At 49.2% G+C, this 25,434-nt stretch overlaps 2 protein-coding genes across 8 annotated transcripts; one reads left to right on the top strand and one right to left on the bottom strand.

Moving 5' to 3' along the window:
• Positions 1-22: 22 nt before the first annotated feature.
• On the bottom strand, positions 23-3,867 carry GCHFR (GTP cyclohydrolase I feedback regulator). 2 transcript variants are annotated; one of them, XM_057721726.1, is made up of 3 exons: positions 3,668-3,867; positions 1,803-1,897; positions 23-535 (listed from the first exon to the last, which is right to left on the bottom strand). In XM_057721726.1, the coding sequence occupies exons 1-3, from the start codon at positions 3,701-3,703 to the stop codon at positions 412-414; spliced, it is 255 nt and encodes an 84-aa protein (XP_057577709.1). In that variant the 5' UTR covers positions 3,704-3,867; the 3' UTR covers positions 23-411. The 2 variants fall into 2 exon arrangements, with proteins under 2 accessions (XP_057577709.1, XP_057577708.1); XM_057721725.1 differs by lacking the exon at positions 3,668-3,867 and adding an exon at positions 2,894-3,124.
• On the top strand, positions 3,539-25,434 carry RMDN3 (regulator of microtubule dynamics 3). 6 transcript variants are annotated; one of them, XM_057721709.1, is made up of 14 exons: positions 3,539-3,694; positions 9,549-9,619; positions 10,022-10,215; positions 11,956-12,148; positions 12,557-12,700; positions 17,741-18,029; positions 18,807-18,909; positions 21,605-21,665; positions 23,234-23,309; positions 23,464-23,541; positions 23,766-23,864; positions 24,127-24,180; positions 24,320-24,400; positions 24,713-25,434. In XM_057721709.1, the coding sequence occupies exons 3-14, from the start codon at positions 10,029-10,031 to the stop codon at positions 24,764-24,766; spliced, it is 1,419 nt and encodes a 472-aa protein (XP_057577692.1). In that variant the 5' UTR covers positions 3,539-3,694; positions 9,549-9,619; positions 10,022-10,028; the 3' UTR covers positions 24,767-25,434. The 6 variants fall into 6 exon arrangements, with proteins under 6 accessions (XP_057577692.1, XP_057577694.1, XP_057577691.1 ...); XM_057721711.1 differs by lacking the exon at positions 3,539-3,694 and having other exon boundaries at positions 9,586-9,825; XM_057721708.1 differs by lacking the exon at positions 3,539-3,694 and having other exon boundaries at positions 9,601-9,631.

The raw sequence follows: 25,434 nt of genomic DNA, 5'->3' as shown, positions 1-25,434 counted from the left end.
TCAGTGGCCAGCACAGCAGAGGAGCAACCACTCATTACAGCCGTTTATTGGCTTGGACTGGCTACGCAGGACCCACCCGCCCAGTCCTGGAGCCATGCTCTGCGGGGGCACCCAGCTCCCTGCCAGGGAGCCTGCCCCTCAGCCTGCCACAGAACACAGCGTCCTCCAGGGCCCGCGCCAGGCCTGAAGCTGGAGGGGCAGCTGGGAGCACCAGGGCCAGGGGCCCTGTCCTCCCCCCACTGGCTGAGGCAGGTTTCAGAGAAAGCCATTCATTGCCCGGTGGTACTGGGTGGAGGAAAATGACGATTTGGGAAGAAAGGACAGGCCGGTGAGTGAGGCAGGATCTTGGGGTCAGGGCCCATGGCAACCGCTCCAAAGAAGGGGTGACTGCTGCTCCTTAGTGTGGGAGGGTCACTCCTTGTGCAGACACCACACCAGTGTCTGGCCCACCCCTGTCATGCTCAGCACACGGAAGCCCTTGCGCTCCAGCTTGTCCAGCACTATTCGAGGAGGGTCATTGACGTAGTACTCCCAACTGTGAAGAGAAGGAGCGTGGCGTGAGGGGGTACACAGAACAGCCCCACGTACAAAGCTAGTATCTGCTGCAGACCCGGCCTGGTCAGCAGTACTCCTAACAGGACTGACGTTTGCTGGGTGCCTTCCGGGTGCCAGGCTGAGCACGCATTCCCTGCCCCTCACCTACTAAGCACTTTGCATCATCTCACTTATTCCTCCCAACAGCCTAAGGAAGGCACTGTTACTCTTCCCATTTTATAAGTGAGAAAACCAAAAGGAGTAAAGCAGCTTTCCCCAGGTCATCAGGTAGTAAAACCCATACGAGTCTGACAACAGCCCCGTGTGTCCTGCGCCAGTGCCCATTCATCAGGAGCAGCCTGCTTTTCCCGGGATCCTCCCCCAGGCCTCTGTCCTCTTGCTGCCTGGCTGTCCTGCAGTCGTGGAGCAATGAGGGTGGCCCCTGAGAGCTCCTGGCTCTGGGTGCTGCTCCCCAGGATAGAGAATGCTTGGTTTCCCTTCTCTCAGGGTTAATTGATTCTAAAGGGCTATCACGTAGATAAAGGGCTCAAGCCTTAGGCTGGACATCTCAGACAAAAGCCTCGTGGCAAAGGGATGGGGTTGGCTTCATCCTTCCAACCCTGACCAAGAGGCTAGAGCCAGCCTGCCTCCTCTGCCTTCTTTTAACTGGGGTACACCCTAGTGACCCTTCTCAGGAGTTCGAGCCTGTATAGCCAGAGTTCTCCCTGCCTACAGGGTAGGAAGAGGTGAGGGGCAGAAAAGGAAGCAGCGATCACTGTTTAGACTCGGAGCTGGTGTGCAGAATGCCAAGAGAAGTGGCCAAGTCCCCTAGGCAGCAGCTGAACTGGAAGCAGGACCCAGGCTCCCTGCTCCCTGTTTCTAGGCTGAGCTTTGTTACTCAGCCAGCTCTTCAAGGCAGAAGCCTTTCTCTGTACCTGTCTTCGCCTTGATGGGATCCAGCTTAGAGATGAGAGGGCAGGGCAAGGAGCAGTCCACGTGCAGAGTCCTATACACAGGGAACCGACCAGACTCTGTCCTGGGACTTTGTCCAGGGGCACCCTTGTGAAGGGGGGGCCCGTGGGAAAGCTCTCAAAGCCTGGGGGGCTGTGGTGAAGCTGCAGATGGGACCCACCCTGCAGAGGACAGATCCCCAGGATGCAGGCAGAGGGGTCCTGAGACTGGCAGTGGCATTGTCCTGTTGTGTAAAGGGAACAGAGATAGGTCTAGGGGCTGGCGGGGAGAAGATCTTTAAGAATGCTACTACTTACAAGTTGTTTCCCAGGACGCTTCTTTTTGAGGCCCCCAGATGCCGCATCAGTTCTGGATCGGAGTGCTCATCACCCACCATGGTGGGGCCCACCTCCTGCAAGGTAAGTCACAGAGGCCGCTTGGCTGGCTGCCAGGTAGAGGTGAGTGGTCTCACCTCTCCTTCCTCCCCGCCTGTGGCTCTGAGTCCACTTCAGTTAAAGGCTGGAGGGAGAGGGAAGGATTCTTGGGGGCTAAACATAAGCTGGGAAGGGGTGGAGTCCATCAGTGATCAGGCTGAGCAATGTGGGGCCTCCCTCGACCCTCTAGGCTGGGCTGGGCAATGCCCAACTACTGGCACCTTCACACCAGGCACCACTGTCTGTATCTGTGTATCAGAATCACCTGGAGAACAAAGAAATGAGAACATACGTCCACACAAAAACTTGCACACGAATGTTCACAGTAGCATTATTCATAACAACCAAAAAGTGGAAACAATCTAAATGTTTGTCAACTGAGTGGATAAATGTGGTATAGCCATTCAATGGAATTTTATTTGGCAATAAAAAGGAATGAATACTGATGTGTACTACAATATGGATGAACCTTGAAAACATCACGTAAGTGAAAGAGGCCAAAGACCAACATATTACAACAAAAAGTAGACTAGTGGTTACCTAGGGCTGAGGGGCCCAGGGGAAATGAGGAATGACTGGTTAGGTACAAGGTATGGGTACAGGGTTTCTTTTTCAGGTGATGGAAGTGTTCTAAAATTTGCATATGGAGATGGTTGCACAGCTCTGAATAAGCTAAAAAAACAAAAGACAAATGCCACCACTGAAAAGTACAATTTAAACTGGTGAATTCTATGGTGATATGTGTTACACATCAATGAAACTTATTTTTTTAAATTGCCTGAGGAGCACTGAATTCCCAAACCCCAGGCTTACAGAGTGCTTGCGGAGGTCTGGGAGGGTTACAGGAGTATACATTTTTGCAACTGCACAGCTGACTGGTTCTTAAGCCACTGCCCTGTGGCACTGCCAAGACCTCTCCTGTCCCATGGTTGAGCCCATCTGCTATTCCTGCATCCCAACGGAGCTCTGTGTACCTTCTGATGGATCTCCCAAGCATTGGGGAGTGGGAAGGCGCAGAGAAGCATCCTGCTACCCAGATTGAGGACCCAGTCATATTATTCCGAAGCCAAAAGGGGACTCACGGAGCAGCCAGCATCTTCTTTTTCCAGAGGAAACTGCGCCCAGGGAAAGGGGCGTGGTTTCCGACTGTTGAATGGTGTTCTCCCACCTCTAACCCCAGCGGCTCTCAGGGTTCTTTCTTCTCTTCCTTGTCTAAGGCCTAGGGAGAGCTTTTCCTGGGAGTGCCTAAGGGTGCGGCTAGTGGCTGTGGGTGGGCCACTTGACACAGCGGTCTTGGCGTCTTTTCCAAATCTCTTTCTTTCAGGTTAGTCCACTTCTCCCACTCCCCACTTCCCGGCGGAGTGGCTCTGTGTAGGGCACTGGGTGCTGCACACGTGAGATCAGGACTTCCTGGGTCCCTCCCCGAGGCTCCGACCTCCCGCAGGCAGGTAGGGATGGAGCCGCAGACGCCCGGAGCTCGGTGGGTGGTGGGGACGCACGCACCTGGCCCCGCTTCGCGGCGCTGGAGGCGCCGGGCCGCCAGAGCTCGCCGAGCCCCTGGATACGAGCTGAGTCCGAGCCCCAGCCTCCCTCCCCGCCGCCCAGGGGGGCGTGTCCCGGGCGGCTTCCGGGTCCAGCCACCTGCCGGTGTCGGCCGGGAGGGAGGCGCCAAGGTGCGGTCTGCAGCGCCCCCTCCCCCCCGACCCGGGCCCAACGTCAACTCCCAGGGACGGGCAGCGGGTACTCACCATGCGGATCTGGGTGCTGATGAGCAGGTAGGGCATGGTGCGCGCGTCCGGGTCAGGCTCCCTCCCTGGACTTTGGGCCCGGCGCTGACGCCTGCCCTTCAGGCTCAGGGACTACGACCCACCGCCCGGAGTCCAGTTACTCCCGCTTTGGCCTCCGGCGGCGCCAATCCCGCAGCGCCTGGCCTGTTACCGCCTCGGCGGGCCAATCAGGAGCGGGCGTCCGTGACGCGCCCCGGAGCTCGGAGATTCGAGACCCGCCCCCAGCCCCGGGGCAGCTCACTGGGACCCTTGGTGCCACCCGCCGCTTCCGCGGGTTGTCTGGCGGCGAAGAGGGATCGGGGTGGGGGGGCGGGGGGTGCTCCCGGACTGGAGACGAGGGTGGCCCGCCGGGCTCGGCTGGCTGCGGCGGGCCATGGCGCCCTGCGCGCGTGTTGACCTTGCGCCGTGTTACTGCAACACCTCCAATAACAGGTACCAAAGTCCTCTTGGTCCCCGCCGCCGCCTCTCTGCTGTGAAACAGAGCAAGGAGCAAACGGCGACCCCACTGAGGCCTCCCAAGCTCCTGCCCATCCCACCCAGGGACGCCTCTAAAAGGTTTAACAGATCCCCACTTCCCGGCCCAAGACACGTTCTCCAGAGATTCCTTAAGCGCGCGGTACACGGGCAGGAGACGCTTCAGGTGCACCGAGCATTCCCGCCTCCCCGACTGTAATTCCTAGTACAGCGGCGGAAATTCGCATTTCCGTGGCCTTGTAGGTAAATCTGTAAAGGAACTGAGAGCTTGGCTGAAAGTCAAGTCTGGAGAGATTTAAACAAACGGAATCTGGCGGTCGGTTCAGAGAGCTTCTCAACAAGCTGGCGAGACGAGGCTCACGTGCAGGCGCTCACAAGGCAACACCTGGGGCTAAAGAAACTTCCCGGCACCAGCCACCAAAGAGAGAGCAGCGATTACCCTCACGCATCCACGCCTTCATTTGGGTGTATCAAAATCTGACAACTCAACATTCTTTATCTGCCTTGTTGTGATTGGTTCTTTAAAAAACAAAGCAAAACAAAGCCAGCCTGTAACCTTGCCTCCCAGGCTCTTGAAAAATCTGCCCTTCACTGAAGGGTACTTACAGGGCACGCTCTGTGCCTCCAGCACTTTGACTGATGTGGAGAAAAGTGTAAGGGAAATAGGAAGTTGTAACCCTGAAGAATCCTTACTGGTCTCATTTATTTTTCTGTACTCTCTATTCCTGCTCTCAACCTCCAGGGCTAACACTTCAGCTAGAGAGAGAAGACGTGTTCATGCTTAACAAAGGATTTCTTAAACTGACGATGATTAATGCCCAGGGCATGTAAAGAACTCTTATAAAGCAATAGAAGAAATGTGGGCAAATGACTCAAATAGGCACTTTTCCAAAGAGAGATTTCCATTATTGGAAATGGCCAATAAACATATAACATGATGATCAATATCATTAGAAATTCCAAAAATGCATATTAAATCACAGATACTGCTTTACACATTTGCAATAATAATAATGTGTAAGCATCATATATTGATGAAGATGTCTAACAACTGAAACATTACTGTTGGGATTGCAAAGTGTTATGACATACAATCACCTTGGAAAACAATTTGATATCATCTAGTAAAGCTTAAGATGTGCATCACTGTGACCCACCAAACCTCTCCTAGATAAACCTAGGAAAACTCACTGACCACATCAGGATACACATACAAGAATATTCAAAACAGCCCTGTTTTTAATTAGCAAAAAATTGGAAACAGGTTTTTTTTTTTAATATTTATTTATTTGACTGTCGGGTCTTAGTTGCAGCCCACAGGATCTTTGTTGCCACGTGCAGGATCTTTGTTGCAGTGTGTGGGATCTTTAGTTGCAGCATGCAAACTCTTAGTTGTGGCATGTGGGATCTAATTCCCTGACCAGGGATCCAACCTGGGCCTCCTACATTGGGAGTGTGGAGTCTTAGCCACTGGAACACTAGGGAAGTCCCTGGAAACAGTCTGTATGGCCATAAAAAGTAGAGAAGTTTTTAGTTGATTCATACAATGGAAACTATAGCAACAAAAATGCTGAATGAAAAAGCAAATCTTGGGAAAATACAGAATAATTCTATTTACCTAAAGCTCACAAAAATGCAAAATTAAACAATATGATTTAGAGATAAAGACATATGTAGTCAAATTATAAAGGAAAAGGAAACAATAAATGTAATATTCAGGGTAGTGGTTACCTCTGAGAAAAGGGAAAGGGATGGAGTGGAGACAGACATGCAGGGTTCTTAAAAGAAAAAAATGATGTTCTCTTACACTAGGATGTGAGTGCGAAGGGTTATAAATATACTCGATTTTTATACACGTAAGTATTATTTTGTAGCCATTAAATATAAGAGCAATTTTTTTAAAGTGTCAAGTGTCTTAGAGGTTAGAGACAAGAGGTAAGGCCACCATCCGAAGGTATATGTCACCTCTCTTGAAAGAGCCAGGTACATAAGCCTTTCATTTACTGGGCAGAGAGCAGGACAGGGCTTTGGGGTCTGCTCTACTCTCCTTTCTCAGGCTGGGCTGTGGAGGGGTGGGGTGCAGACAGGAAGGCAGTGCCTATCTCAGACCACCAGGGATTTATTAGCCTATCTCAGACCACCAGGGATTTATTACATTTGCAAAACTGGTCTGCAGATGCAGCATAAGATAGAGGGCTCCATCCAGAATCATCCACCCCGCTGCTGATTGCCCTGGCAGACGCATGCACACCAGATAACATCTTTAATATTGAGGGGGAAATGAATTCCCCTGCTTAGTCTTCCCATCTGGCCTCGCCTCTTGCCATGATCAGTTTATCTAGCAGATCTTCCTCCCCTGTAAAAAGAGGAGAAATTGTTCTTCTACAAGTCAGCTTTTCATTATGAAAATGAAAATGTGCCCACAGGGTTAACAGAGGCTTGTAACTAGCAGAAATTCTTCAGCCTGTTTTACAGAACAACAGATAAGGAACAGCTTGTTAAAAACCCCTCTGCTTTTAAACTGTCTTCACTGATTAAGCTAGGTTTAATTTGTTTTTCTTCCCCTTCTTAATTTCATACCCTCCAAGCATCACATACTCTGGGTAGTATGTCACAAGACCCCTTAACCACCTGTATAGATAATACCTCTGAAGTATGGGTTGCTATAGTAAGGGAGGCTTGTTTTATAGGAAATTGAAATCAGCTCTTGTTCAGTTCAAGCCGGCTAAGACTGGTTGGGACCACTGACCCTAAAACTGGGGACTCACAGGTGTCCAGTGAACAACCTTTTGACATAAGAGAGCCAAAACTCCACTCTCAGATCACACTAAGTGCCTCCATTTTTGAACAAGCATCCCATGAAGAAGCATATCCTCCAGATACGCCTGCACAGAACACCATTTACCTCACCTTTCCCTACTTCTAATCACCTTTCCCCATGCCTAAGACCACCCTGCTTCTTTATGCCATAAATATCTCAAGCCTTCAGAGGGGCAGATGTGAGATTTGTTCTCCCATCTCCTGGCTTGACTGCCTTGTGAATAAATTCTTTTTCTGCTGCAAATCTCTATGTCTCAGCATTTGGCTTGCAACACGTTGGGCAAACAAACCTGGCTTGGTAGCAAAAGCACTGTCCATGTGGCAGGGGCTGGATATCGGTCATTCCTTATTTTCTTCCTTCCTCCATTCAGCTTTTATGGATGGCTTTTGCATAGAGCTGTGCTAAACATAGTGGATGAATCAGGCATGAACTCTATCCTGGAAGAGTGAGCAGCCCAGTGTAGTAGACAGTCTAGAAAGCAAATGATCATGGAACCAAGTATAATAGAGATAACCAAACCTCAAGAGCAAAGAAAGATAAAAAGACTAATTCTACTAAGGTGGTGGTCTGGGAAGGTTCCCCAGAGGAAATAGGTTTTTATTCCCTCCAAAGGAAAGTTAAAATTTTTTCTTACCACAGAAGAAATACATGCTTATTTCAGAAAAATGAGGAAAAATATGAAAAAGATATTAAAAACATTCCTTTCTCACCAGCAAGACAGCATAGTTAACCTCTTAGTGTATCTCAAGAGGTAGCAATCAAACTGAATCCTTAAAAATGAGTAGGAGGGGGACTTCCCTGGTGGCACAGTTGTTAAGAATCTGCCTGCCAGTGCAGGGGACACGGGTTCGATCCCTGGTCCGGGAAGATCCCACATGCTGTGGAGCAACTAAGCCCGTGCACCACAACTACTGAGCCTGTGCTCTAGAACCTGTGAGCCACTACTGAGCCCACTTGCCACAACTACTGAAGCCTGTGAGCCTAGAGCCCATGCTCCGCAACAAGAGAAGCCACCACAACGAGAAGCCCACATGCCACAATGAAGAGTAGCCCCCGGCTCAAGGCAACTAGAGAAAGCCTGCACCCAACAAAGACCCAATGCAGCCTAAAAATAAATACATAAATTTATTTTAAAAAGTGAGTAGGAGGTATTGGTGAAATTCTATTCCTTAGGTTGTGGGATGGGTACCTCATTGCTTTTCAGTGATTCACTGCAATGTACCTATACAGCAAATGTACTCTTTTTTTTTTTAATAAATTTATTTATTTTATTGTCTGTGTTGGGTCTTTTTTGCTGTGCGCAGGCTTTTAGTTGTGGTGAGTGGGGGCTGCTCTTCATTGTGGTGTATGGGCTCCTCATTGCCATGGCTTCTCTTGTGAAGCGCATTGCTCACGGGCTCTAAAGCGCAGGCTCAATAGTTCTGGCGCATCAGCCCAGTTGCTCTGCGGTATGTGGGATCCTCCTGGAGCAGGGATTGAAACTGTGTCCCCTGCATTGGCAGGTGTTTTCTTACCCACTGCACCACCTAGGAAGCCCAGCAAGTGTACTCTTAAATGTGTAAAATATCTCACAATTAAAAAGTAAATAAATAATATCTAGTCAAGTATTTGGGGAGGACTGGTCTAGATATTTCAGCTCTCACTTAAAATTTAACTTTTAAGAAATGCTGACAATAAAATTGGAATCATGGTCCACAAAATCTTTTTAGTTTCTAAATTTACAAGTTGCATAAAATCACAGGAGTAAAATAGAATTATAAAAGAAACTATGGGCCACAGGTGGGTAGAAAACAGTGATTAACACAGATACAAGAAAAAACAGACAAAAAAACGTGAAACGGTATCTGAACCAATTTAAGCAATCAGAGATCTATCCAAATTTCAGCCTCGCCCAAACGTTAAACAAATGTTATCATTATAGGAATGAATTTCATTTACATTCTGGAAATAAAAAATAGTTTTTATAACCCTGTCCCTGATTAATGTTATAACGACAGTGTAAGTTTAAGAATTTTTTTTAAATGACGGGGTGTGTATCTACGATATAAGTTTTTAGGTGTCAACTGGCAAAAGCTGGCCCTGGGGACTATGGGTTATGTACCTCTTGTAGATAACCAACAATTTATCAGTTAATCTGTTTGATTAAGCTGAAACCAAACACAGTCAGTTATTACCAAGTGTTAAGGAAAGGTGGGAGGAGGGTCGCGTTTTCCAGGTAGAAAAAGTCATTCCCAGGCAGAAAGAGCAGTGGTCGAAAAGGTAGAAGGGGTGACTATGCGGAGCATATTACGGGAACACTAAGTAATGTGGTGTGACTGGAGGGAAATGGAACCTCAGCTGCCCAGACCGCAGGTGCTACTGCTCGAGCATCCGGCCCAAGCAGTCTCCCAGCTTTCCCCCTTTTCCCGGCTTCTAACCCGTCCTCGGTTTCCCTTTCCAGCTCTCTGCTGGCTCCTCCCCTCCGGCAGTGCCCGTGGCCCCGCCCCCTGGAAAAACCCTGGATCGGAGGCGGAGCCTCGGTGATCCTCTCACCCCGCCTTCCTATAGGGCTGATGGTTGGCACCGATTGATGACGTCACGCTCATTGACAGCGCGAATCGGCGGCCGCTGCCACACCGGTGAGCCGCGGGGTGAGTCTTTTGAGTTGAGCTCCTGACAGGCCAGGGCGCCTTCAAAGGGCGCGGCGGGGAGGCCAAGGAGTTTGCAGCCAGGGCGGTGGGTTTGTGGTCTGCCGTGTCGTTAGGCTAGGGGAGGAGCTTGGAGGCCCAGCAACTTGACTCCGGGGTTAGGGGGCGTGTTGGCGCGGAGGCTGCGTCCAGGTCGGGTGAGCGGCGCGGTGGTCGGGTCCGGGGGCCAGCAGAAACCTTAGGGGCGGGACTAGCGTGAGGGTGGGGGGTGCTCGGGGTCTGGGCAAGGAGATTATCAACAGGGATTCGACCTTGGGGATTGGTGGACCACGCTCACGAATCTCTCTCCCCCTCCCTCGCCCGCCTGCTCGCGGTGGCTCACGCGGGCTGCAGGTGCAGCATGTCTAGTCTGGGGGCCTTGGGTGGCGCCCGCGCCGGGCTAGGACTGTTGCTGGGCACCGCCGCGGGCCTTGGATTCCTGTGTGCCCTTTACAGCCAGCGATGGAGACGGACCCAGCCCCACGGCCAGAGCCAGAGCCAGCGCAGCTCCCTAGACTACATGCAGACTTCAGAGCCTGGACGCCAGGGTAGGAGCCAGTCCCCTGAGGCCTCAGTGACTGCTGAGGGGTGGGCCTGGGGTCAGGGCTGCCTTTAGCAGAACCTGTGAGACGGGACAACGGGGGAAGGAATAGAGGGGTGGGTGCGGGGAAGTTTATTGAAAAGGAAAAGCAGCCTTCCTCTTCTGTCGTCTTTCTCCTGTAATCCCAGGGAAGTATACTGTGAAAAGGCTTAGCTTTCACGTTTAGTTCTGCCCACAGGTGTGCTATGTATGCAGTAAAGGCACTTGTTTAGTGTGGGTGAGGTGTTTAATGAGTCCAAAGGAAGGCAAAAGTAAAAACTAGTAGGAATTAAAATTTTTTGAGGCTTGTGTATTTAAATTAGGTGTTAAAATTTGAAGGTACCTTGGGGACTGTCTAGCCCAATTTTTTTTAATCCTTCTTATGAATAAGTTGAGATTGGAAAATATTGTGTAACTTGCCTGGGGTTGTCACAGAGCAAGTGGCAGGATTGGGCCTGGTCACCTGGTCCTATGGACTTCCCACAGCATGGGGCTGGGAGTGCACTTATTACAATTGAAGCTGAATATGGCTGGGAGCCAGCCACAGCTGAAATGGGTGGTGCTTCCAGTTTTGCAAAACTTTCATGTGAACTCATTGGAACAAAGTATCTAGGGCTGGTTCAAACCACTCCTGTGTGTGCCATAGAGGAGCATTCAAATCTCGCCCTGTGCTAAATGGGAACACGTGTTTCCTCTGATTACCCAGTGGCGGATGGTTTGGAAAAGTTAGTTTCTGAAGAGTCTTCAAAGAGTTATCGCCTTACATTGCAATTGTTCGTCAGCATTTATAACCTGGTGGTAACCTAGTGTTGTAAGTGTGGTGTCCTTCCTTTCTTTTCGTTGTATTTTGTTTGTACTTTCTTAGCAGTGGCCTTTCTTCTGCTGAAGTTGGGAGAAAGTGGCTGCATTCCCAGGGATCTTTCTTGCTTTACATACTGGAAAGTTGTTGGGTGTGATTGTAATCCGACCTAGATTGTTACTAGATTTACTTTAATAGCTTTATGCTTGCTTGGACTGTGGGTCCTGCCTTCCTGGTTTCTTTCCTGTTTTTACATTTTCCGGTCCACTTGCCTTAGGTAGCTATCAGTTTTCTAGCATTTACTGTTAGCGTTTACCTAGAGCTCAGTTCAGGGCTTGGCAATGGTGTTTTTCCAATGGGGTTTGGGTGGGCTTTTCCCAGTGTACCTTTTTATCTCAGTAGCTGCCCCGTTTCTCCTTGCCCCTTTCTGCTGATACTAAATGAAGCTCTTGGAGGAGCTCAGAGTTTTCCTTGCTATTCTTTGTGAAGTGAAAGATCAGAATTTGAGTGAGCTCAGTTTTAGTTTTGCTGTGTGGTTAACGCTGACTGCCTGGGATTTGGGCACAGTATATAGTCAGGTAAAGGGTTTTTCTTTTACTCTAGCAGGACAGCTGTCCTGACTTCTAGATACTGCACCCTTGTGAGCCTTTCACATTGCCTGCTGTGGTGTGCAGTACTGCTGAAGGGCCCTACGGAAGATTTTTGCAACAGAGGGCTCTTGTTTAGAGGTTGGGACCTTGATTTTTTTCTGAATCGTTACCTGGGACTTGTGAACATATGCTCTCTGAGCCTCAAAGATCTTTGTAAATTGAACTCCAATGAGAAACAAGTGTTCTTGAATTCTGGGTGCAAGATCTTTTTCTCACTCTATCCCATGGCCATCAGTGTCTCCTCTCCTCCTTCCTCCAGTGAGGCCGATGCGGGCAGTCCCAGGTGAGTCTGGTGATGCTGCGGTGCCGCCGAGCCTTCCCCGAGAAGGGCAGGAGGAGGTGCTGGACCGCCTGGAGTTTGTGCTCACCAGCCTGGTGGCACTGCGGCGGGAGGTAGAGGAGCTGAGGAGCAGCCTGCAGGGGCTTGCTGGGCAGATTGTGGGGGAGGTCCGGTGAGTAATGCAGCCTCCCTTTCTGCCTTGTTCTCGCCCACCTCCCCCAACTTTTCCCTACCCTTACAGCTTTTTCAGCCTTTGCTGTCTGTCTCTAAGGATGAAGACAGTTCTACAGCTTCTCACCTAATTGGCAGGGAAGCCATGTGGTTGATTCCATGCCTTGCATAAGTTCTTGCTGCTTTTGGGCCCTCATGGTCTGTTGTAGCAGCTGAAATGCTTTGTTCTGACTAAGCAGGCTGGGCCCAACGAGCTGCCCTTCTTGCTCTCCTGAGGGTAGAGACCCAAGACTTTCTGCCCTTTTGGCCCTTTAATGAGCAGCAGTAGTAAGAGGCTCCCCCATGGTGAGGAGAAAGGTGGGCTGGATGGGGCCTAATGGCACCCTCTAGAATGGAGCCTGCTTTCCAGATCCCACATGGAAGAGAGCCAGAAAGTGGCTCGGCGGCGAAGGTTCCCGTTTGCCCGGGAGAGGAGTGACTCCACCGGCTCCAGCTCTGTCTACTTCACGGCCACCTCGGGAGCCGCATTCACAGATGCCGAGAGCGAAGGCGGGTGAGTTGTCTCTCCTGGAGACAGCTGTGGCTTCAGCCAGGTTACGTTTTGTAAAAGTAATGTTTATAATGGAAAATTCACACCAAGCTTCTGTAAATAATTTTTGGAACAAGGTAAGGGTATAAGTAAATGAAATACAGAACAGTTGAAATGAGAAAAACCATCCATCTTATGTCATCCAGACAAATGGAAATCTGAACAGTGGTTAGTGCTTGCATCTGTTATTTTCCTCTGCGTGGGTTTGTTTCTTTACCTAGTTATTATATCTTTGTTTTTGTTTTCCTGTAACATTGGTTGGGCATCCTGTGTTATCACAAGGACTTTGTAAGCTTTGTTTTATGACTGTATTTCCTTCACTGAGTGGCTGGGCCGGGTCCACAGAGCTCTCTAAGCACTAAGCATGCTCCCTCCCTCGGGAGGTTCTTTCCCAAAGGGCGGCCTGCTCGGCAACCTTGCCATCTTCACAGATGGGCGGTGACTCACCTGACTCATTGGTGGCCCATTAGGTCTGACCATAGGCTTTATGGTGAGATGGGGCCGCAGGCAGGAGTCTGGTGGACAACCCCCAAATTTGGTCAGGCTAAGGGCTTTTTGATTTTAAACTACTAGTGCCATTTCAAAACTTTGGTCCCAGGGATGGAGTCTGAATGAACATCTTCGTTGCGGTGCCCAGTGCTGTCAGTGGCAGCATCTGCCCTTCTCTGCTGTGAGGGCCAGTCATCCAGGTGGCCTGTGTGAGGTCTAGAGGCTGGTCTCTCCTTGGTGGCCTCTGATGACCTTTCTTCCTCCTCAAGGAAGAGACTGACGAAGTCAACAGTCAAGCCTTCTGTCAGGTCAGAATGACTGGTTTAGCTAAAAACACGCACATGGAAACTAGGAGCTACAACCAGCCTTTCAGGATGATCTTTGCAGCATGTCCCCCTTCAGCTGAAACACTTTATAATAGTAACTACCGTTTATTCTTCCTCTGTGACAGACACTGTGCGAAGCACTTCAGAGGTGTTTCCTCACTTAATCCTCACGCGGTTCCGGTGACGTTCTTTGCCCTGTTTCTCAGGTGGAGACTTGAGGCTTAGCGAGGTTGAGGCTTGCCCAGGTTGTGCAGCTCCTAAGCACAGGCTCAGCCAGCCTCATCTGCTTGGTCATCGGGGCACAGAAGGGCCTTCACAGGAAGACGTGTTGCCTGCCGTCCTGGGGCGCTCTTGCCATGGATGGCCTCGGCTCACTGCCCAGGGAAGACCTGCCCAGAGCAGCATGGTCTGTTCAGTACATCTTCCTCCGAAGTTTCAGTCTTGTTTCTTGTTTGAACCACTATCTTCTCCTGCCTCTCCTCATCTGGTTTCCTAAGGAAATTAAGAGTAGTATCACTGTCTTTCCCGGTCGCTGCCGTCGGGCATCTGGGCTGAGTTTGATTATCGCTCAGGGGCCTCTTGAAATAAGTGAAGTCTTGGTAAAGAGCTCTGGTCCTCCGTGCATGACTACTGTTGCCTAGGTCGTCTGAGCCCTATTAGCTGTATTCTCAAGGGCTCACAGAAGTAGCCCTTTTCTATTCAATTTACCTAGTACTTCTGGGCTGAGAACATGCTTCCAGAGGGCTGCGTTAGAGGGGGCAAAAATGTAATTAATATTTGACACGTCTGGATTGAAAAGAAAGGACACGTAGTTGATAGTGGGCCTGAGACTTAAGGAGCATCTCTTTGCAACCGAAGGAAGCCGATCACTTGACATTTGAACGTTGTAAGAGTGTAGAACAGAAGGAGAGGTCACAGCTCTGCCAGAGACCAGGATATAGAATTCAGACACCTTTGTGATGATTTTTTGAAATTGTATAAACTTCTAGGGGCAGTGAGAGCCAGAGAGATTAACCAGGGAAGCTTGTGGGCACGTCACAGCTTGGGATGCTCACTGGAGCTCCCAAGGCCCTAAAGGGCAGGACAGGGCTGCCAGCCACTTGTGGGGGCGTAAGAGGAAGGGGGACTTTCTTAATTGCAGCTCTAGCAGGCTCAGCTGCATGACCGGTCCCGTGGCTTGTGGAAGCCCATGGCTGTGCGTGGTTCAAGACTCTGGGTCAGCTGGCTTCTATCTGGAGCAGTGGCCATGGTGATTCATTCGTTTTGCCATGGTCATGGTCAAGAGAGAATTCTGGGAGGAGACCACAGAGTCTGTAATAACTTTAAGCATGTGGGCCCTGGGGAAGGAGAGCTTCTTTGAGGGATGAAAGGATAAGATGATTTGATGGGCTACTCTATTCCACTGAAAGCTGTGTTCCCTCCTTCTTCCAAATATAAAGTAGCAGCTTTGAGCTCCCAAGGGATCAACTGAATATGGTAGAGTCAGAATCACTGGGTGGGTTCTTGAGTTTGTTCCCAGGGCATTGTTCCAAACACAGCTTTAGTCCCTCCCTGTCAAAACCCAACTCGCCCTAATCCCAGCTCCTCCGACAACCTCATCACCACTCCTTCTTGGGCGTTTATCACCTCGTTCCGCTTGGTCTTATCTTCCTTGCCACTGGGAATCTCTCAGGGTCAGGGCCCAGGCCTGGTTGTCTTTGAATGCCTCAGCTCAGCACCTCTCATGGGCTTAGGAGTTGAAAGAAAGAAACGTAATTGCCAGGAGGGGGTGCGTGTGTAGCCAAGTCCTTGATCACCGACTTGGGGGCTCTCCTCAAGGAGTACAGTGGCCTCCTTGCTTTAAGGGAGCCTCGGGTCCTTGCCCCACTGTGGGAAGTGTCCTGCCTGAGTGCACAGACCTCTTCAAAGGTCTCTGCCGTCTCTAACTCATCTCAAAAGCTGCCAGGGGTGTTAAACAAAAGGGCCACTCCTTTTTCTCTGGTGGGTTTCTCCAGAGGCTGCGTTGGTGGTCCAGGAAATGTGAGAGAATATTGTGACTGTCGAGACAGCAGCCCTTGCAGCTCTGGCATGCAAAAAACCACTTCTGGAAGAGATGGGGCTGGAAGCCCATGGGGCTAGTGTCTGTACTCACTCAACATTGTTTGCCTGCCTGCTGCGTGTCAGGTAGCAGGGCTGCAGGTTAGTGAGGCAGAGCTCCTTGAAGTGGGACTGAGGTGCAGTAAAAGTGTCTCCTCACCATGCCAGTCTCACTAGAGCCTCCCTGCCTCACAGGGCTCTACCAGCTCTCACTCTGGGTGGCAGCGAGACCCCTCCTGACCTCTCCTTTTCCTAGTCCATGTGAGCTCTGTGGCCTTTAGGACCCCGGAGGGATTACAGCATTGGAGGACCTTCTCCCTGACTTAGCTCCCTGGAGAGACCGTGTGATGCCTGTGTTCCAGCAGGGATGAGAGCAGGGGTCCCTCCCTGGGAGATTCCTGGTTTGCTGAGGCAGCCTTCAGCTGAGCAGGGAATGGGATCTCTCCTTCTTTTTGCAGTGGGAGGTGATGAGACTTAAGCTCGCACACCCCCAAAAATCCATTTACTCCTTTTGCCTTTGGGCCTGGCTGGGCTGAGTAGGGGCACTTGTAGACGCTGATTTGACTTTCTCGTTTGGGGCAGGTTATCTGCCCCTGTGTGGTCTTGCTTCCTACCACCCAGGTTGCTTGTGAAATCTGATAACACTTTTCCTTGTCCTTTTAATTTCTAAAGTTTTTACTGTAAATTGCTAGAGGGGAGAGATACTTGGATAACCTCTTAAAAAGCGAGGTTAGGAAGGTTACCTGAGTTCCCGTAATAGATGTTTCTGGAGCCCCTTTGTTAAATGAGTCTGAAAGCTCCTCTATAAAGAAACAGCATGGGCGGATCGGGCACCAGGTCTGGTTGCTCACTTGCTGCCTTCTGGAGCCTGGCCCCTTGTCATCTCTGGCTTTCTGGATGAGGACAGCACTTTGGCCTACAGCATTCAGCCCCCGACCTCAGGCTGCCTTGTACTGGCTTTATTCACACCTTCAGGTCTGATTGCTCCAGCCATAGGGATCCTACCTCTTTCATTCCAGGATGGAGAAAGGCTTATCCTTAAGTGACTCGAAGATCTTCCCTGTGCCTTGGGACCTTGTGGCTCTGATGGAACCTGCTTTTCCTTCACTGTCTGGAGGGCTCTTTGGTGTCTGGTTGTGACCCCTGGAAGCCTTATCTTCTGCTCTGCTCAGTTTTTGTCTGATTCAGTTGGCAATTAGGGAAAACACGATAATTAGCTGCCAGTGGAGGCCAAGATCCAAGAGAAACTTGGCTTCCTTTTCAGGGGGTGCATCAGTGTTGGGGTCCCCAGGAGACACCTGGCTCATAGTGGCCCCACAGACACCTTCCCAAGGGATTGTTTGCATCTTCTTCCTTTCCTGCTTCCAGCTGCAAAACAGCCCCTCCCCACCCCCGGCAAGTTCCCAAGGTTTCCAAGGGCTACTCCTGTTGTGGTTTAGACTTGGTTGCTGACTTGGGACAGAGGTATGTATTGAATTGAGAAAGAAAATGTGGGTATCTGTGGCCGCCCATGGCCGCAGAGGCTGGCACCCAGCCATGTTGGTTCTGGCAGGTGCATTTGGCTGATAAAGGAAACATGATTGACAAACCCTTAGCCTGGTGAGCCATCTAGCTCAGGAGATCAGCTCCACCTACATCGTAAGGTTCTTATCTTAAACTTTTATTTATTTATATGAAGAATATATGCTCACGAAAGCAATCATATCTAATACTAAAATATAGGGGGAAAATTAATTCCTCTACCCTGGGAGATCTACTGACATTTTGGTACATATCTTTTTAGGCTTTCTCTTTTTCTTTGTTTTCTGGCAGACTTGGTGGTAGCTAAGCAGGGGATTCTCATATTGGCCTCTGACTGTCACAGGGCCCCCAGTTGGTCACTCTTCCCCTCCCGGATCATCTTCCCAGTCCATAGTTCCCATAGGAAGCTTTCTCTCAAGGACTAATTCCTGCCCCTAAGTGTGGGGTTGGCGGCGGGGAATGGTTCTTAGTTGGCGCTTTGGACAGCAGTGCCATGGAGAGTGCCTCTTTGTGGGTGGAGGCTAGACCCTAGGGGATCTGAGGCTAAGTAATCCCCTCCCTTGACCCTGTCACTTACATTTCTCTGCCACAGTTACACAACAGCCAACGCTGAGTCTGACTATGAGCGGGACTCTGAAAAGGAGAGTGACGATGATGGGGAAGATGAAGTAAGCTGTGAGACTGTGAAGATGGGGAGAAAGGATTCTCTGGACCTGGCGGTGGAGGTGGCTTCAGGCCCAGCGCCTGACGCCCTGGAGGCTGGAGGCTCTCCTGGACCAGAAGGTGTGCTGCCCCTCCTGCAGCAGGTGGACGAGCTGCACCAGGGCAGTGAGCAGGGCAAGCGGTCGGGCTTCCAGCTGCTGCTCAACAACAAGCTGGTGGTAAGGCTCCAACAGGGAGGCCTGTCTGCCCTCCCTCCCCTGCGAACCTCCAGCGAATGTGTCAGTGACCCTGCAAGGTGACACGGGAAGGGAAATGACAGTGAAATGGCTAGTTCTGCATCTACCCCCCAGGGTTGTACATCCTCTTCCAAGGAGGCAGAGCGCTGCCTCCAGGGGCCTGTGTGCTGCCTGCCCCGGAGCTTCCTCCTCCACCACCCCCAGGGCAGTCGGCTGCCTCCTGTAGAGCTACTGCAAAAGAGCTCCTCCTCTCACCACAGGGGGAAATGTGGAAAGAACTGGAATGTTTTTTCCCTTTTTTATTTCCCTTGAGGCAGAGCCACAGCGCTTGCCCCATTTGAAGTTTTTGTCGCAAGTGACAAGTGTGTAGGTCACTCAACCACAATTCCCTTCTCCTCAGGTTCACTGCCAGAATTTATGCTCACCTAGCTACAAATGCCCCCAAAGTTACAATTTCCTTTTTCTTGGGCATTTCCCAATTTTTTTCATTGTCAGCAAGACTTCTCTCTTGCTGTGCCTTGTTACCTGTTAGAGTTGACCTTTCTCCCTCACAGTATTAGGAGGCGATAATGCCCTCACTCTGTGGGTTGTGCAGTCTACTGACTAGAGATAATGGCATCAGCTAACTGCCTGTGAAAGGTCACGTGGGGTGGCCTGCTATCAATGTTTATAACACACTCAAATGTAGGGTGTGGGAAGAGCAGAGCCCGAATTCTCTGCAGCTGAGAGAAGGGGGCCTCATCCCTCTTTGGTTTGCAGCATGGAAGCCAGCAGGACTTTCTCTGGCGCCTGGCCCGGGCCTACAGTGACATGTGTGAGCTTGCCGAGGAGGAGAGCGAGAAGAGGTCCTATGCCCTAAGTGGTAGGTGCTGACAGGTTCCTGGTGGGAAGGCCACTGACTGATTCTGATGGTGGAACCAGTCCACTGGCTTGGGGCCCGGGGGAACCACCAAGATGCAGGCTGTTGGGGCAGTTGGGACTCAACTACTCACTAAGGACAAACTGGTTCCCAGAGACTCCTGCTTCCTCCTGGAGACAGAGAGCAGTCTCTGCTTCTCTGCACATCATGGTGCTTGAGTCACACTGGTGTACATGATTTTAAGAGTACAGTTGACCTTTGAACAACAACAGTTTAAGCAACGCTGGTCCACTTACATGCGGATTTTTTTAAATAGGAAATACTACAGTACTACACAGTCCATGGTTGGTTGGACCCAAGGATACAGAGGGCTGGCTATAAGCTACACGTGGACTTTCGATTGGGCAGAGGGCCGGCGCGCCTAACCCCTGCGTGGCTCAAGGGTCAGCTGTGGTTGTATCATATCAGCACAGTTCTTTGCTCTCATTCCTCCACTCCAAAGGGCAAAACCTTTCTTAATCAGAGGAGGTTTTTTGCTGTCACTTAGGAATCTGGCTTCAGTTATGGAGCCTGTGGGGCAGATGTTTAAGAATATAATGAGCGGAATGTTTGATGAGTGCCCAGAAAGAGCAGCTTGGGAGAATACTGCTAACTTAGAGGCCTGGGGTCTGCTTAGCAACTCTGTTGTCAAAATCTGTTCCCCGGAGGTGTAGGGTGCATCTGACTTGTGCCAGGTTCAAGGCCTGCCCTTCTCTGTCATGAGGTCATTGAGAATCCTGGGACTTGAAAAAGACTGGTTTTATGGGGAAGATGATGTGTCCTGCCTAACTCTACACCCTGAGTCGGGTACCATCAATGGACTTCCAGATCTTGTGGTTCAGTTAGCCAAAGTTAACTGAACTATCTAAAGTAGATTTGTTTGTTTTCCCACTTTTATAAGTACAGCCTTGCAAACACTGAATCTTTGATAATGTAGAGTCTGACAGTACCTCAAGGTCATTATTCTAAACAGTTGTAGAATTCTGCCAGTATAGTACAGGGTACTATATGGTAGAATACTAACAGCCAACATGAATCGTAAAGGTGGAGGTAGGGCAGTGGTTAGAGGAGCAGCTAAGCCAGCACTGGTCTGGTCTGGCTTCTGGAGCATAGCACCCTTGAACAGATCTGTTCCTGCTGGAGGTCAGATAACTATGGAGTGTCTTTGAAGGCTCTGCTCTGGGATTCTAGCTTTTTAGGACCATCCTTGCTGGACCTAAAGTCCTCCATTTTGTTCTGTCTCTAGAAGCTGGACGACCAGGAGGCAGCAGGAATGGGTTGCCTCATTCTTCACCATTATTTTCCTAGTGAGATAGTGCTCTGAAGGGGGCAGAGCGAAGTCCCCTAAGCAACAATGCCCTCAGTGGTGGAGCTGTATGGTTCTTCTGCTTGGACAGGGAATGTAGGGCTCGCATCTGCTCTCTTTAAATGTATTTGTTGCATATACATTATACCATGATTACTATCACTTAAACATTAGGAAGCATTTCAGATTAGCCAGCCTGTCACCTCAACCATTACTTCTGTTCCATTCTCTCTGTGTTCCCTTACAAGCCCTCTCCATTAAAAAAAACTTTAATTATTATTTTTAAAAGTATAATTGACTTACAATGTTTAAGATGTACAGCAAAGTGATTCAATTATACATATACTTTTTCAGATTCTTTTTCATTATAGGTTATTACAAGATATTGAATGTAGTTCCCTGTGCTACACAGTAGGTCCTTATTGTTTATTTAACATATAGTAGTCTGTATCTGTTAATCTCAAATTCCAAATTTATCCCAGGCCCTTCTCCTTTGGTAACCAGTTTGTTTTCTATGTCTGTTAGTCTGTTTCTATTTTGTAAATAAGTTCTTTGGATCATTTTTTTAGATTCTGCATGTAAGTGATATGTGGTATTTGTCTTTCTCTGACTTATTTCACTTAGTATGATCATCTCTAGGTCTATCCATATTGCTACAAATGGCATTATTTCATTCTTTTTTATGGAGGCCCTCTCCGTTCTAAGCAGATGTCCCATTTTGCAGTGTGTTCTCTTCTCCAGTGTGTGGGCATGATCGTCCTCATCTGGAGGGCTCCAGCTCCCTGACATTCTTGGGGACCCTTGTCAAGAGCCTGCATGTGTTTAGGCCTTGATTTCTGTTAGTTTTGGTGCCTGAAAAGCTTGGGCAAGAACTACATAAAAGTCATCTTTGGTCAAATTCCAGTCCATTTGGCTCTGATGAGGCATTCTGGCCTGGAGCCATGATTAATGTTCCTAGACCATGGATCCCCTTGAGAATTTGATCAAAGCTGTGGACCCTCTCCTCAATGAAATGCACATACACCTAAAATTATATACAACTTCAGTGGGATTCATGGACACCCTGAGGCCTATCCACAGAGATCCCAAATCAAAAACTCTCCAGAGTAATGGTCTATTAGGGACAGTTTCTGATTGCTTTTGAGTCCTTTTATATTTGAGATGCTTCGAGCACATCAGGTGGGTGTTATAAAAAATTTTTTAAAAAAATCATTCTGCTCAAGTGTGTAACTATTTACACGTCCTGCTTGGGTGGGGACTGGTGAGAGCTAGAGCATTCATTCTTCCCACAGCCTTTCCTGTGGAGGAGTGCCAGGGGGCCCTTGTCAACTCTGTGTCACCTCTGTCTTACAGGAAAAGAGGAAGCGGAGGCTGCTCTGAGGAAGGGGGATGAGAGTGCTGAGTGTCACCAGTGGTAATAACACCCTGCAGGGGCCCAGGAAGAGCCAGCATGGGTAGAGTGGAGGAAAACCCTTTCTTTTCTCTGCCCTGGCCACAAAGGCATTTGCCAGAGGCACCAGGAGAGGGAGCTCTGGCCTTTATTTCCATATGCCCCACCCTTCCCCAAGCTCAGGACCCAGGGGAGTTTTCTTTGGGAAGTGCCTTGGGGGTGAGGCAAGGGGGAGTAGTACAACTTTCTTTCTGTTGAGACTTGGAGAAATGAGCAGCTTTGTTAGTCATCTCTGGCTACAAAACTTTGTGGGTCCTTGGCTTCTCAGGGAGGCTGGGACATTGGCAGTTCCCCTCTGCCACACAAGCTTTTCATTCCCCTAGCTGTGATCCCTGGCTGGTGGTGGACTTTGGCTTCTTTGCTTGGCTCGTGTGAGGAAAATTAGATGTGTGCTCACCCCTAGGAAGTTAAGCACTCAATAATATTAGCCTACAAAACCATCAGCCCTGCCTGTGGTCTCATGTGAGGCAAAGTTCTGCCAACTTGCATGGGTCAGGGCCAACCTGTGTTCTGGAGGCCTGGTTCCAGCGCCTCAGACTTTTAGTAAAAATGTTCCTTTTCCACCTCCCTGCTTGCTTTCCATAACACTGCCCTCAGATTTTGAGCTGGGAGAGGCTGTGTTTCTCCCATCTGTTACTGAAACTTTCTCTCTGCAGTGGCTCTCCTTAGAGGCCAGGTCACTGCTTCATGGGTGTCACAGGTGCTGTTTCCCTGTGGGCTCCCTTAGGGCTCCTCGGCTCCCAAGGATGGAAATTTACTTCATACTTTCTTAGCTTTTCTTGGGGAACAACTGTTTGGACTAAAATGAGCCTCTGGAAGTATCTGATACAAATACCTTCAGGTATTTAGTTAATACATGAAAAAGCCTTTAGACACTCACTTGTCAACTGTGCTTCTAGAAATAATGCCTGGGGGATGGGGTAATAAGACCTGTGTTTTTGACGGCAGAAGATGGGAAGCTGGCTGGCTTTGTTCCCCTAGGAGGGAGGATGTGGAAGAGAGGGCTGAAATCGGAGGCCTTTTCTTCCTCTGCTTCTGTTGGTTCCCAAGCTAACATTAGAAATTCCTAGAGTACCCCATTCCCAAACAGCTTCCCAATGATATACCTGTATACTTCCAAGGCTAATGAGACCTTCTTTTTTAATGTCTGCTCAGGAGACAAAAAGCAGTATACTCAGGTCTCATACTTTGATGCTGATTTTTAGATACCTGCTTAAGTTTTCATGACAGCTATGGCTGTTCTCATTATGAGGGGAAATCTGGACTGAGACCTTGCCTAATACTAAGTATAACAGAGCTTCACTGTGGAAGACCCACCTTTTTTGTACCTAGTGTACTTTGGAGAACTGTGAGCCTAAAGAATATGAATTGGGACCACAGGTCTGTGAACAGAGGAATTAAGTACAGATGGAAATATTTTTATTTCTGGATGAGGGTGCAGGGGCAGTGCAATTGGCCATGGGTGGGAAGCCCAACCCTGGCAGGGATGGTACTCAGTCCTTGTCCCTGAGCTTGCTGCTGCTTCCCCCTAGGTATGCAGTGCTTTGTGGTCAGCTGGCTGAGCATGAGGGCATCCAGAGGCGCATCCAGAGTGGCTTTAGCTTCAAGGTGAGGAAAGGCTTCTCCTCTTTCCCTGGTGCTGGTCTAGTCCAGATTCCCTGCTCCATCCCAGCTCCGTGCAAAGGTGTTCCTACAGCTTTTGTGACTTGCTTGTTCCCTTAGTAACTCTGCTATCTGATATTAGCTTATATTTTCCCCTCAGGAGCATGTGGACAAAGCCATTGCTCTCAAGCCAGAAAACCCCATGGCTCACTTTCTCCTTGGCAGGTGGTGCTATCAGGTGAGCTAAATTTCAGGGCTTGACATAAGGGCCCTAACGGTCCTGAGAACTGATCACCTTGCAAGGAAGAGCAGGGTCCTCAGCCTGGTCCGCCTTACCTGTCATTTCCTCCAAATGGTCGTGTTAGTGGTGACTGGACCCAGTCCTGTTTGGCCCTGTTTGCTTTCAGTACAGAATAGTCGATACTTAAGTTTTTAGTCACACCTTGACCTTTTTGGAGGCAGGTCTCTCACCTGGGCTGGTTGGAAAAAAAAACTGTGACAGCCTTGTCTGAAAGCCCTCTCGGTGCCACTGTGCAGGACGCCCTCCAGAGCTTCTTAAAGGTATCGGGGAAGGGAGGGTGGACAGCAGCCAGAGAGGCCAGGGGGACCTTGTTTTCCCTAAGGATATTATTGGGGGGGGGGGGTCTGCTAGAGGGCAGTTTTTTCTATGGGAAAATCAGAACCACCAGAAGAATTTATGAAAAATATAGATTCCCAGATTCACTGAATCAGTCTCCATGTTGGGGACTGGAACTCTGTTTAATAAACTTAGCCTGACTTGGACTTTGGAACCCCTTACTGAAATGCATTCTCCCTTCTCCAGGCTGAAGAACTACAGCCAGGATTTTCCAAAGCAGGAAGGATATATATTTCCAAGGTACACCCACCTGCCTATTTCAACATAGATGAAAATATGTATTTTGATATTTCTGGAAACTTATGAAGGCATACATACTCACCCCTTTCTAGTCTGCTGGTGGTGTTTCTCCCAGGTTTTCACTGTTGTCTCTTCTCAGTGCTACAGAGAACTAGGGAAAAACCCTGAAGCTAAACAGTGGATGAAGTTGGCCCTGGAGCTGCCAAATGTCACTAAGGAGGTAATACTTTAAGAGCTTTTCTAACACTGGCATCCTTCACTGAGTCATTATGTGACCTTTTCAGGAAAAAGTGTCTTCCCTTGAGGCCTTATTTCCCTCCAAAAGAGAGTCTGCGCTTTTGCATGCAGGCTCTTTCATATACATGTTCCCCTAGGGGAGGAGACAGATTTCATAGGCTCTAGGCTCTCCTGGGAAAGTAGGAAGAAGACTGTGATAACAGCTCAGCAAGGAAGCAAATGGTTCTCTGTACCAGTGGTTTGGGAAATGTTGGCTTAGATTTTGAGTCCTAGTCTTATTCTCTTGTCTCCCTAGGATTCAGCTTTCCAGAAGGACCTGGAAGAATTGGAAGTAATTTTAGGAGAATAATCACATTTCAACGGCCTTCATGACTTGAGGGGGAAAAAATCAAGTCTTTTCCCCTTAGGTCCTGCTTAGATCAGGAAACTGAGCAAGACTGGTTATGGGAGTGTTCTGACTCCTAGGTCTGACTGCTACCTGCTCATTCCCCAATTTCCTCCTATTGTCTACTGGTTAATTTATTCTAATCCCTTACCTAATCTGAAATTGGGGAAGTACTTGAGGCCTGGGTTTCTGTTGTTCTCTCCATACAGTGAATTCTTAAAAAATCAAGACTATAGGTGGAGTGAGTAGAGCACTGAAGGCTGGCCTTCCAACTACTGGTGAGGTGGATGAACTCCAAAGAGCTATAGGAACAAAACACAGAACCTGTCTTCGCTAATCTTTTTCAGTGATTAATATTCAACACCAAAGTGTATAGTCCTAAGATCACACCCTAACCTACCAGGATAAAAGGAAAAGTCGAGGAGTCCATGGGTGTTGCCTCTCCTCACCTATCATGTGAATTGTAACTATATTCCTGGGCCGAGGGGCTGGACCACTTGACTTCCAGAATCCTGGCAGCTTTTGGAACGACAGCAGCGCACAAAGTTTATGAGGCTGTGAAAATGATGATGTGAGGAGTTGCCTGGAATATATTTTGGTACAAACTTGAAATAAACCAAATTTAACCAGAA

This window comes from Hippopotamus amphibius, chromosome 2 (assembly GCF_030028045.1).
Source record: "Hippopotamus amphibius kiboko isolate mHipAmp2 chromosome 2, mHipAmp2.hap2, whole genome shotgun sequence".
Taxonomy (NCBI): Eukaryota; Metazoa; Chordata; class Mammalia; order Artiodactyla; family Hippopotamidae; genus Hippopotamus; species Hippopotamus amphibius.
The sequence above is the reverse complement of the archived record's forward strand: the minus strand, read 5'-3'. Positions and strand labels throughout refer to the sequence as shown.